We start from the raw sequence: 13,181 nt of genomic DNA on the forward strand, positions 1-13,181 counted from the left end.
TGCCCTTTTTGTACAGGAGAAACTAAAGCTCTGGGAGAGGAAATGCCTTGCCAGAGGACACACAGACAGGAAGAGATCTGAACCCAGGACTGCCTGACCCTCACCGGATCACTTCCAGCACTTTATTCCTGTCACGCGTGCTGGCCCTGCTACTGACCATCTGACAGGTAGCCTGGAAACTCCCTCCCTAAGGAGAGAGATTGCACCTGACACTATTCTGTCTCCTCACTGTACAGCCACCCACACATGTCAGGAGCTTTTAAATGAAAACAGTTAACTTTAAAATAATGTAGTACAAAAGATATTAGAAATTCCTCACATGAAAAACTATTCATGGCATTGGACTGCCTGAGCCTTAGGCACAGCCATATAGCCTGGCAGGGACTCCAGGCTAGGACACCTGTCATAACTCAAGCCCCGACCCTAGGGACAGCCCAAGCCCCTACCGGGGACACATCTGTATCCTCAGTTCGTCACAAGCAGAGCCCTGAGGAAACCCTAAAGAAGTGTCCCCTTGGCTGGTCCCCGCAGCAGAATCGGGTCGTGACCTCGGACAGTTCTGAAGGCCCTGATTTCTCCGTTCCGGAACACAGACTCACTCACAGACACCCCCTCCCCCAAATTCCATTTCACTTGCAGGGATACCTCGCTGTCTTGTCTTTCCCTCAGCGGACTCGCCACAGGAGCGATTGCGCGCTCCCGGACCTGTAACCAGCTCCGCCGAGAACGCGGAAGAGGCGTTACTAGATCTGAGGGGGCGGGCCGACCCCCAGAGGAGGGTGAGGGGGCAGACCTGCGCCTGATCTCTGAAGGCTACGCCCAGGGAGAGGGTGGGGGCGAGTTTAGTCAACTGCGCAGGCGTGAGAGGGGCGGGGAGATTGCTGGGAAGTGGGTGGGGCTTAGCACCTGGGATGCCCTCTTTTCGCAGGGAAGGTCCGGAAGCCAGGGAAGCGCCTGGAGGGAGGAGGCCAGGAAGCAACAGGTGTAATTAACATTTACCGAAAGCTTCTGCACGCCAGGAAGGCATTTAAAAAATGCCTTTACAAATGGGGATATGCTGCCAGTCTTTTCTAAAATGAGAGCTAATTCTGTAAAATTTCTTAAAAGGTTTGGGTGCCTATAATTTCACCTTGGGAGCTCCTCCTTAAGTAAAACATTCTCCCAGTAGTTCAAAATAAAAAGAAAAGTTCATTTCTTGGAGAAAACCAACAGCAAATAAATAAGCATTTCGAGCAGCCCCTGGTTCCCTCCCAGCATGCAAGTGTGATGAGGTAATGAGTGCTGACTTGGGTTTAGTTCAGGTCCTGACTGTGTTTCCTCTGTTGTGAAATGGAAGTCAATATCCCTCCCCTGCTTGTCTTGGGACTGTTGTGAGAGAGCCTGGTGAGCAATGCTAGTTAAAGAGCCTCTTGGACTTCTTTCCTATCATCCATCTGAAAAACATTTGTTCCCTTTTCCCTTCTGGACTCAGTCTTCACATCTGTATGATGGGAGGAGGTCAGGAACATTTGAGAACATTTAGGGCTTTGTTAGAGTTCCCAGTCTAGGTGAAGGCCAGAGAAGGGGTTCTTCCTCCAAGTGTTTGTATTCAGTCACTTCCAGAACCCAGCAATCCAATCTGAAGGCCCCTGGGGATCCTGACCTCTCCCACCGTCACCTTCTGGGCCCATTCAAGCTTCATGTCTTCAGAGGCCATGCTGGCCTGCTCCTCTCTCTGTTTCCTGAATGTCTCAACAACCAGCTGCTCCTGAGCCACTCAAGCCTATGTTTCAATTCAGGTTCTCAAAATTGCTATGTCCCCCATATGGAACTCAAGTTCAGTTAACACCAGAGAGGAGGGCTCTGGGGAACTCAGAGGAGGAAGGGCTCAAGGACAGCTCTCCAAAATCAGATGGAGCTCCAGCCATGCTTGTGGCTCCCTTCATGACACACTACATACAACTCCCAGGAAAGTGGAAGTGGCAGCAGGAAACCCCAAAGAAGCGCCTGCAGTGTTCATGGTTGGGCAGCCTTTACTCAATAGGTGGATGCTTTGCCCCATGATTGGGAGAACAGCTCGCTTTCTTATTCCCTGCTCCAAATAGTATTATGGATCCGGGAAAATAAAGCCTTCCACAGCCTGGCTGCCCAATCAAACTGTCCCTCTACTCCCATTAAATTGCCTCTCCCAGGAACCTTTCCTGCCAAATTTTGCCCTACCGATGAGGGTGGGAGGTGTTTTCTCTCTTCTCTCTCCTCCTTCCTCTGCCTCTGTCTAGTCTTCTCTAAGCATCCCTCTCTGAATTTCTCAAAGCAGTTTTGTGATGGCTGGTAAGGTACAGGCTTTGGCTGTGCAGTTAGTTCTGAGATTGATCTACCCTCATTGCCATGGTGTATTTCAAAACAACTATGATCCTGAACTTTTTAAGAGTCTGAGCTGTCCAGGAATTGAGGTGGTAGTGAGTGACCTGTCATATGAGGTGTGCAAGCAGAGCCACCTTTTAGAATGCTGGACTGAGGCCTTTTCCGGAGAGCCAGAAGAAGGGGCAGCAGAATGCAGGGCCTTACAAATCCCAGAGCAATGAAAGAAGGAAGCTAGGCAGCTAGGCTAAGACAAACCTGATTCAACAAGCTATTATAGTTTAGCTGTTACTGTTATTGTTGTGAATGATTCACAGACTGTGAATAATGAAGGAGGTTGGGGCTAATCATTTTGTCACTCCCACTTGTAGTCATGAAATGGATGGAGGGAAACTGAGATAGAGAGGGGCCTGCCATAGTCAGGGGCTGGGCTGGGACTAGAATCCAGGCCTCTGCTTCCCTGGAGACCTGCTATACAAAGCCAGACCCTTGCCTTCTTAGGTAGAGGGGAGAGCTGTAAATGTGCCTTTGCTGACTTTTAAGAACCAAGCTGTTTTTCACCTCATCTGAGCAGCTGAGGTTAAGGGGCAGTGGAATGAAAGCAAGACCTGAGCTAAAAAACTTTAGTGTCCCCTGGGAATAAGCTCAGGTCCTGCTACCCCCAACAGACTTCTTGAGAAGAGCTTCCTCTGCTGTGATTGGGGTTAGGACTGTGTTTCTGCCCTCTCTTTTCAACCATTAGTTCCAATAAACCACCCAGGTTAAGGGGGTGAGATCAGCCAGTGCCAGGCTATCTGAGCTGAAATAAGAAAAGACTCTCCCAAGGAACTGCACTCCCCAAAGGCAAGAGCCGGTCTTCCCCACTCCTAGGGTCCTAGTCTTGCCAGGAATTCTTGGTCCAGGATTCCCAGCACCCTGGGAAAACCTTGGTGTCTCCCCCACTGGATAGCTGGGCCGGGCATGACATACCAGCCAGCACTCCATAAGGCCTGGGATAAAAAGCCCTCCCTGCCCCATTCTGGCCCAGTTCCTTTCACGGCCTGCCCAGGAACCATGTGGCACCCAGACCACAGCTTCTCACCAGTGCTGCTTTAGTTTGCCTCCTTTATTTTACCAAAAATAGCAACAATAAGTCTTCCCTCTGTTTCACAAAAATAATTTTCACCCTCCCTCCCCACCTTTCCACTCCCTTCTGCAATCAGCACTGGCCACAGCCTAGAATCCATCTTCCAATCCGCAGTCCTCCTTGGGGGGATCTTTGACACCCTTACTCGAGCCTTTGGCAAAACTGCTGGGCCAGTGTGTTTCTCTTGAGAACTTCTCTGGAGGCAGCAGTCCCAGGTCCAGCTGGCTGGCTCCAGGAGCCCCATCTGCTTGTCCAGGGATCAGGCAGCTGCTGGGCCACGGAGAGGGGCATGACTTTGGAGGCCAGGCTCAGCAGATAACACTAGCAGACCTGATGCAAAGTGGGGTACTTTGGCATCAGGCTAGAAATCCTTGCTCAAAGCAGGAACAGTTGTGCCCCGGAGAAGGGCTGTCAAACCCTCTTTCCATGTGTCTCTCCTCTCCCTACGAAGCCATCCACAGGCCATGGGGTGGGAATCGGACCTGGTTTCTACTCCAGCTCCATAAAGCCTTGCTGTGAGGCCCTCCTTTCCTCCTGGCTTCAGTTTCCTCTTATGTATGTGGAGGATTCTGTGAGACTAGATGGTCCTCAAGTCTTTTCTGGCTCTCCATCCTGGCCTCCCAGTGCAGAGTGTCTGAGAGGAAAGGGTCTTGTCCCTGTCAGTTTTCCCACCTGTAGGTGTGGGCACAGGGCTGGGCATAAGGTTGCTGAGTAATGGAGCAGTGAATAAACATCCCAGTTTCTCTGTGAACAGCTATGTTCTGAGAGACAACCAGCTGCAATGTCTCAGGATGGTTGGGAAAGAGGCAGTACTTGCAGGATAGGAGCTCTCCAAGTCTGGAAGAGTCCATTCACTAGTCACATGGTTGCTAATGTGCCAGGAGGGAGGCAAGACTCCAGAGTTTCCCAATTCAAGTTCCACTGGATCCCTGGGTTGGACGATTATACTGTGCTGGGCTTCAGATCCTGGAAGCCAAGTCCATAGATCCTAGAAGCTAGATTGGAGTAGGTGAGTCCCAATTTAAGGACCAGAGGACCTTTGTAGACAAAAGAGTTCACCCCCAACTCCCAGGAGACTGTCTATAATCAGGTCTTTCTGGAGGCAGAGAAATGAGTGAAATGACAGCCGATGAACATCTCTGGCTGAGCAATCAGAACCTGTGTCTGTGGTGGACCAGGGATTTCAGTACCCAAGGCAAGGCTCTCCTTCCTACCTCCCCACAGCTCCCCAGAATTCATGCCAATGGAAGAAAGTAGCTTAGAAGGTTCAAACGTAGAGCTATATCTATCTACAACCACAATTTGCACTTATACACATTGTCAGACACAATGACTGGGGACAGTGAACTGTCATTACTCCTATAGTGGTCATGGACTGATGGTCCCAATCCTTCCTCCCTCCCTCCCTTGTCCCTTTGTTCCTTCCAGCCATCCAGCCATTTGCCTAGCAAGTTTGAGGTTCCACTGTGTGCCAGGGAGGGTCTAAGGTGGCTAACTCCCACAGACATACCCCACAGTCAAAATCACACACACATATTCATACACAATCATCTGTGCTCACTCACACACAGGCTGCTCTCTTTCTTGTATCTTTCTTTCCATTACTTCAACCACAACGACATTGCCCAGAGAGGCTTGGGAACCACCATGGAAGGGTCAAGTATCAGAGTGGAAACCCTGTAGCCTACCTCACCCCCAGACATCATATCAGAGGTTTAGCTCCTCCTTTCCTTCTGTATGCCCACCTTTAAATTCTCCCCTTCTCTACTCACAAGTGGTTAGGGGACATGTGGGCAGACTCTGGAGAACCAGAAGTCCGGGGGCTTTGGGTGTATGGAGGGGTCCCAGGGCCTTCAGGTTCCTCTGTCACCAGACTCCTGAGGGTCCCCTCTCCTAGCCACTCTATGTTCAGGCGATCATCTGATGAGCCACAATGTCCAGGCCTAGGCTCAGTGACAGATCCGCTCCGTCATCTCCTTCTGTAGAGACACAAAGTTGGGGGGCAGAGTGAAGTGTCAGTCAGAGCTCCACCTGCCAGGCAGCCCCTTCACAAACCACAGGGCTCTTCTCTCGACCCTGGCGCCTTCTTGCCCCTCTCCCCAACCCCAACTCCAGACTGCAGATCTGGGTTTGGAAACTGACACTTGAACGAATTCTCTATTAAAGTACAAAGTCACTTTTAGATGAATTGCCTTTCCCTAAGTTATTCACTTGGATATTGGATTTTCTTAAAGCAGGTAGCCTTTGGATCTGAAAACTCAAGAGCCCTGGAGGGGGAGGGTAGATTGTAGGGGATTGGCCTCACCAGTGGCTCCAGCTCCCGCTGGTCCACCAGGCTGAACTCACGGATGAAGTAGTAGAAGTGCTTGTAGCAGGTGTTGACATGTGCCTCGGCCCCCATGTTGAGGATGCTGTCGAAGTGGTGGATGTAGACATGAACAAAGACCCGGAAGAGGCGGGTCAGGATCTTGGTGCAGACCTGCTGGAAGTTCTTGGGAAAGGGAACTCCTATGGGGCAGTGATGGGTAGAAGTGGGGAAATCAGGGACCTGGTATGAAACCCTGCCCAGCCCTGCCCTCCCACATACAGGCAGCCTTTGCCCAGGATGGCCTCTTCCCCAGCACACCTCCCTGTGGGAGACAGAGCGAGATCATGATTTGCTCCCCATCCCACTTCCCTTTTTAATGAAACATAAATCTGATTTTGTCTCTTTTCTGCTGAAACACAAATCATTTTCCACATTTTCCATAACTCTAAGCAGAACTCTGCCACCTGGTTGAGGGTCACTGACCAACCCTTCTTAGAGTATCATGAAAGTAATGCCCAAATTCTCCCCAGAAAGATCTGCAGCTGTAGGTGTTGCACATGACAGCCTTGTATACAATTTCAAGGGGAGTTCATCAACATCTGGGATCCATTTTTAAAAACGTGGGTCTTCATGATTAAGTCCTAACTTCTCAGCATGGTGACTGCTCAAAGCCTTTCAAGATCGGGCCTCCCTCTCCAGCTTCATCCCAGCTCCTTCCTCATGGCAGCCTTCACAACACAGTCCCCAAACCCCAATCCTGAGAAATGTTAAGTCTTTAAGAACTAGTTCAGATATCTCTTATTCCTTCAAATATCCAGTAACACTTAAGACTTCCACCTGTGAGCCAGGCCCTGTGCTAGGCCCTTTGCACCTTTTGTCATTCTACACATGACAAAATGGAGGTACATAAAGGTGGAGCCACTTGTCTGAGACCACATTACTATTAATTAGTACAGACTGGAGGCAGGATTCAAACCCTTTCTGCACTACACTGCAGCACCCCTCTGGATAAATGCCACAGACCCTGCTTGAGAAAAGCTACAGGACCTGTGAAAAAGACACAGTTAGACACAGTTTCACACAGCTCTCCCCATGCTCAGGGAGAAGATCTTGGTGGCCATGCCCTTTTCTCTGCCATCCCAAGGTTAAAGCACAGATATCTGGGGTTCTCACAGGCCTGGGAGTTAAGGCTAGAAGGGAGTAAGAGCCGAGACACAGGCCCACATTGGCTCACCCCACTTCATAGTTCTCTTCCCCTTCCTCACTGCTCTCAGGAAGAGTTGAGCCCTGCACCCCCATGAGCCTTCTAGGCCCAGCTCAGGCCTCTCAGACTTGTCCTGCCTGTCTAGACTTGGGGCCCAGGCCCCATAGGACCTGAGCTGCAGTTCTGAATCCCTCCTGATTCAGTGCACTGTCCCTTTTTTGGTCTCAGTTTTCCTGTGTGAAATGAAGATATCCATTGTTGGGCATGGTAGTGCAGGAAATGACAGGCCACCAGCTGGGAAGGGACCTCCAGCATTGAATTGTGACTCAGCGCTCAGCTCCCCTCAGCATTCAGACTTCTCCCCTCTGGGCTTGACCACCCTGCCCCACCCATCTCTGATTCCCAATGCCTTAACAGGGATGAATGGGAGGCCAGGTCGGGGTGGGGCTGCTGGGAGGAACACGATGTCATGCCAACACCACTTCTTGATGCCGATGGCAGGGGTAAACTGGGGCTGGGGAGACATCACTCATCTTCTCTACCCACCCTCACCAGCCCAGGCTGCCCAGCTGAGATAAGAAAAGGTTCCACAGCTTGGGCCTGACAAGGGAAAATTCTGCCCTCAGAGGCCCCTGCTGTGGAGATACCATCAGGCACACCCAATCTCCACACCCTTCCTTTTCCGGGGCCAGGAACTCCCAGGAGGCTGCAAGTAAGATGAGCCCAAGCAGGGTAACCTGCTAGGAGCACTTTGAACTGCCTCTTCTAGAAGGTTCTGAGAATCATAGTTGTCTTCCCTGGAGGGGCACTCACGCTTTAGACAAGAAGATTCCCAAACTGGGAGTCAGGGAGTCCGAGTTCACAATGCCTGATCTTGAGCAGCCATCAAACCTCCCTGGGCCTGTTTCCTCCTCCTACCCCCCAACCCCACCGAATTGCTATATCAAACTAAATGGCTTATCTGTGAAATGGGCTACAGTGATTCCCTCCCTGACCATGTCTGACCTGCCTGCCAGGTGGCACTCACCAACACGAGTGGGAAAGACATCCTCATCATTGATGAGGCCCTCGATCCAGTCCATGAGCAAGGCCATGTAACGCGGGGCCGAGAGCTTGGCCGGCCGCCGGTACTGGCGCTCGTCCTGCCAGCGGTACTCATAGCGGGGCCCGCCGGCCATCACTGGGCAGCTGGTCTCGCTACAGCGCTCAGCCATGGTGCCATAGATGAGGTTGATGCGGTTGAAGAAGTCCACTACGTGCACGGCGATCCAGTCGTCGATGCTCTCGCCCGGTGGCAGCCTCACCACACTGCGCAGGTCCAGGCCGGACTTGAGCGATGCCTGTGCCTTCTTATACAGCTCAAAGCGCTGTGTGCCTGGCTCAAAGCGCTTCCGCGGCCGGAATGTCTTGTCCTTGGCGAACACCTGCTTCAGGCACAATGCCATGGCCAGGCTGGGCCCAGGGACAGGTGTCCAGGGGAAGGACCTGAGGATGCCCTGCCAGGGCCAAGGGCGTGGGAGAGCATGGTGGTCAGGTCTTTAGCAAATGTGCTTTGACTTCTCAACACATTTCCCTCTCACCTCTCAGCTTTTGGCTCACCTCTGCAGCCTCTGACTGGATTCTAGATCCTCTCCTACCCTCAGTCCAGCACCCCTCCCCTATTTCCAGGATGACCTATCTCTCCCTGCTAAGAGCCACAGCCCTGCCATCTTATTCTGTTTCCGCTCCACGTTCATTGCATCTCAGATAGGACTGGGCCTTGGCTCTGAATAGGTGTTCCTCAGACTTGCTGTTGACCAGTAGAGAAGTGGCAGAGGCTTCCTCCAGGCCCTCTAGGAGGCAGGTGCCTGAACAAGATGACCTCTGGAGGCCCCTCAGGCCAGCTGGTCAGCGTGGGAGAGCCTGGCTGCATTGTGCTGGGGGTAGGGGGCAGGACCGCCTTCAGCTTCCTCTGGGATATCTCGTCCATCCGGCCACCGGGAATTCCCAGGGAGCAGGAGGGACTTTTCTACCAAAAATGTCCTTTCCTTTTATGACCCTGAAAGAGGAAAGGGCCCTCATATGGCCATCTGGGTGGCCTGTGAGTGGGGCTGCAGGTGCTGGAGGAGAGGGGGATGTAGCATGTCTAGAAGGGGACCACTTCCTCCAACACTGGCTGGAGATCCTTCCCATAAGCCAGCCTCCTCCAGTGGGGACACCCCAATAAGGCACTGGTCCCTACCCCTGCACCTGACACTTAGTAGACATTCCTAGAGCACCTACGATGTGCCTGGAACTGGGAGGTAGGAATACAGTCAGATCGACCCAGCTGCGCCCGTCTAGAATTCTGGTGAATTTGCTTTGTCTTAGAACTGAAGGATTCTAGACTCAGAGCAGACTCTGGGGATAGCAATCACAGGCCCAAGCTTGGAGGCAGAACTCCTGGGTTCTAGGCCCAGCACCACCATGGCTGTAGCAGGCATGGACTTGGCCCATGCAACTTCCTGAGTCACTGTTATAGGCCAGGTTTCTGGGACTCTCGGGGTAGACTCTCATCTCCCCTGTGAGTGTGTGAGCTCTTAGGAAATGCAGACCCAGGTACCTACTGAGGCTGGAATTTAGCCACAAACTGAGCACTGACTCTGACCCTAGACTGACCACTATGGCTGACTATATGACAAGCACTGGCTCCAGGTTGAACTCTGACCTGTCCTTGACCCTGGTCAATGAGAGTGCTGACTCTAGCCCTAGCCTGAGACTTGAATATAGTCACAAAGACTGGCTTTGACCTCAGAGCTGACACTGGAGCATTTTCCTTCCTCATGTCTCTAGTAATACTGGGATAAGATTGCAGAAGGAAGATGGGAATAAGGTGACAATTAGGTGTAACCAAAGGCACAGTACATATAGCCTGGGGGAGGTGTCACATCAGGCAGTGAGTCAAGCTAGTGGAGAAGTTCAGAACAGGGTTTTTTCATTGTACCCACAATAGGCAGGCCAGGAGGGGGACAGTCAAGTAAAATGAGAGGAACTTGGAGAGTAGAGGTAGGTCTCCCAGCAGGATCTTGTCTTCTTGTAAAAAACAAACAACACCTCAGAGATGTGGCAGGTCATCTCATCCATCCCCTGCCCCTTGCCTTCTCACCAAAAGAAGTCCCCAGTGTAGGACCTCAACTCCCTGACCCAAGAGGAAATGACCTCTGTACTTCACTTGTCAGCAGCATCCTAAACTCTGCTTGGGGCAGGTGCTTCCAAAATTTCTCACATTGCAATTAGGTGGGGTTCTGGGCTCTTCACCTCCACCTAGCCCCCTTTACTGACAGTTAACAACAGACCCTCACCCTGGCATTCAACACCTTACCTTACCTTTCCTGCCCCACTTCGCTACACTAACCACCCTGGGCTTCTTGATGATCCCTGAGCACACTGCCCACCCCTCCACTCCTGCCTCTGAATTTTCTTATACTGGACCCTTTGCCCACCTACACATGGTCAAGTTGAATGCTACCTCCTCTCACAACCCCCTCTACTAAACCCAAATCTCTTTCTCCTTGAGTGGAGGCTGCTGCTTAACCATTGCCCCCCACCCCCTGCCCCCGCCCCATCCCCAGCCTAGGTCAGGGCCAGGCACATAGTCAATGCTTAGGCTTTAAGGAAAACTTACAATCAAGAATCTTAGGATTGAAACAGCCCAGAGAAATCCACTGGCCCAATCTACTTTTTCTACACATAGCAAGTTACAGGCAGAACTGGGAACTGGGATAAGTGGGGCTCAGCCAGAGACAAGAATAAAAGACAATTTTCCTGCACTGGCTGCACTAGCTGGTCACCGGTCTTGTGGAGATAAGGAAAAAGGAGAGGAGTGAAGGGAGAGGGGAAGCATCTTCCCACCAACTAGACCAACCTAATTCCTGTTCCAACATGCTAAGCCTCCGCCACTGCCCCCACAGCAACTTGGGTGTTCTGACCAGTGAGCTAGAGCCTCAACTTCCTGCTGTCGAATTTCAAGGACTGGGTCTTTTCCCAGGAAAATGTAAGCTTGCCAGTGGGGGGATGGACAGGTGCTCTTCTATTCACGTCACTTGTTTCTCTTCACTTCCCAGTCCCATGCCCTTCCTGACTTTCTAGTTCTCACAGAACCTTTGCTTCCTCCCTGAACCAAGGCTATTGCCCCTCTGAGCCCCTGTTTCCTAACTCTGCGTGTCCTTTTACTTAAGTGGTCAGTGACGGCTCACATCCTGAGGGGTCAGCTGGGCTTCCCAAATGAAGGCCACAGGGTGGCCCTTCCTGTTTCTGACACTTAGATCCCTGCCTGGGCCACACCTACAATTCCTGAGGCAGAATCCAGTCGGAACCTAGAATCCACCTAGAACTGTGCGGGGGTGTGTGTCGGGGGCGGGGTGCCCTGCAGGGCAGAGATCCAAGAGTCAAGTAGAGGTGGGGGTTCTGTGCTCTGCACTGAGTCTGCGCCGTGCTCGCCACGCTCGGCCACCCAATCCCACCCTTTGGCCGTCGTCTTCCACCAGCCCTCTCCAGTCCAGCTGCCAGGATAGACTGGTCATGGGACCCAGATGAGAAAACCTAATATTTCCGCTCCCGAAGACACGCCCCCCTCAAACCCCAGCAGCCCCTAACCCCGGCTTTCGCTACTCTGAGTCTCGGACCCCGGACCGAGTACTATGGCCAGCCTGCCTTCGGGCTGAGTTCGCCTCCGGACGGGGCCACGCCGGGACAGCCGAAGAAATGAAAGTGGAAGCAAGGCTGGGTCGTGTTCGCGGTGGGGGCGCTCGGGGCACGGCACTCACTCACGGGGTCCGCCTCGGTGGGTTAGTGCGAGTCGTCCCTCCTCTGCGGGTCACATCCTCAGTGCGCTGGGTCGCCTCCTTTAGTCGATCCTCCCGCTCTGCCGGTTCTCTCGCCAGTCCACCGGCCTGCCCCGCCGCGCCGCTGTCGACCTATCGCCCCCGAGGCAACGCCAGCTCCGCCCCGGCCCTCCCGGCCCAGCCTAGCTGCGGCCAGGGGGCGGGGAAGGGGCGGGGAGTGGGGACCCCCACCCCCACCCCAGGCACAGACATACTCACTGTCGCCTTTCCGGAAAGTCCATATCGTGCTTCCCACTTCCCATTGGGCAAAGGACTTGCTGGCCCTTTCAGTGTCTGCTTGGACTTCTGCCAAGGAGGCAGCCTCAGCTTTCTCCGCTGTAAAATGGGGACGAGTTCAGCGTCTGTCTGGACCAGAAACAAAAGCGCTGCTAGATAATAGTGGTTTTCTTGCTCTCCCAGAATCATGTGTATTTTCACTTGTGCCTGAACTCAATAAGGGATCAGTTCTGTCCTATACACTTCCATACCCTCTGCTCTCGGCCTAGTGCCTGACACACAGCAGGCACTTACTATCCACTTGCTTAATGATGAATGAATGCCGTGGGACTCCAGAGTGAGCCAATCACCCCAGCACTGAAAGGACTGGCCCTGAAGAACGCTCAGATCACAGATTCTCACCTCCCCCACAAGGGCTGGGGTCCTTGCCAGGTGCAGACTGGGCTGATTCTCCTCACTCCATACCTGAAGTCACCCCATTTCCCACTGCCAGACATTTGTTCCTGTTGTTCCCATTTGGAATGTCTTCTTTCCCTCCTTCCTTCCAACTGAATCCCAACCCTTCAAGGCCTGATAAGCTCTCCCCACTTTTCTACCTGGATTCCTCCCCTGAGGGCAGACAAATATCCCACACCAGCACTCAGTCACACTGTGGGCCCCAGGCCCAGGGACCAGGTAGCTGTCATGGGATGGGAAGGAGGGTTGGAGGTCTTTTAGGGTGGGAGGGCCAAGGCAAATGGATGGGCTGCAGTAGTCACCCTGGTGGGGTGCAGGAGGTGAGCAGACAGGAGTCGGGGAGAGCTGGCGGCTGGAGAAAGGCATTTACTGTGGCACAGGTGCTTACTGGGCTCCTCTTGTATCTGCATCTTCTGCTTGCTCTATGGCACCAGAACATGCTGCATCCTGCAGAATCCCAGCTCATTGAACCAAAGATTCTTTCTTTTGTTGAACACTTATTTTTATTTGGGTCTAAAGTTCATTTGCTGTATCTCCAGTGGAGTTTCCTGCTATGTGAGTCCTTAACTCTACTTCAAACCGCTATAAACATGTGCCCGCTCTAATATACGTAGAAGAGATCCAAATCTAGTTCTTCCTTTGTTAGAGACCCTAATCAATCCCCCTTAT

The 13,181-nt window shown here is 52.5% G+C and overlaps 1 protein-coding gene across 4 annotated transcripts; it reads right to left on the reverse strand.

Moving 5' to 3' along the window:
* Nucleotides 1–5,200: 5,200 nt before the first annotated feature.
* MOB3C (MOB kinase activator 3C) lies at nucleotides 5,201–12,039 on the reverse strand. 4 transcript variants are annotated; one of them, XM_090269392.1, is made up of 4 exons: nucleotides 11,763–12,033; nucleotides 8,006–8,474; nucleotides 5,813–5,974; nucleotides 5,201–5,445 (listed from the first exon to the last, which is right to left on the reverse strand). In XM_090269392.1, exons 2-4 carry the CDS (start codon nucleotides 8,421–8,423, stop codon nucleotides 5,375–5,377), a joined length of 651 nt encoding a protein of 216 aa, XP_090125518.1. In that variant the 5' UTR covers nucleotides 8,424–8,474; nucleotides 11,763–12,033; the 3' UTR covers nucleotides 5,201–5,374. The 4 variants fall into 4 exon arrangements, with proteins under 4 accessions (XP_090125518.1, XP_090125517.1, XP_090125516.1 ...); XM_090269391.1 differs by having other exon boundaries at nucleotides 5,772–5,974; nucleotides 11,767–12,023; XM_090269390.1 differs by having other exon boundaries at nucleotides 5,772–5,974; nucleotides 11,763–12,022.
* Nucleotides 12,040–13,181: the final 1,142 nt, after the last annotated feature.

Source organism: Furipterus horrens, unplaced genomic scaffold (assembly GCF_987537825.1).
Source record: "Furipterus horrens unplaced genomic scaffold, mFurHor1.1.pri manual_scaffold_3, whole genome shotgun sequence".
NCBI lineage: Eukaryota > Metazoa > Chordata > Mammalia > Chiroptera > Furipteridae > Furipterus > Furipterus horrens.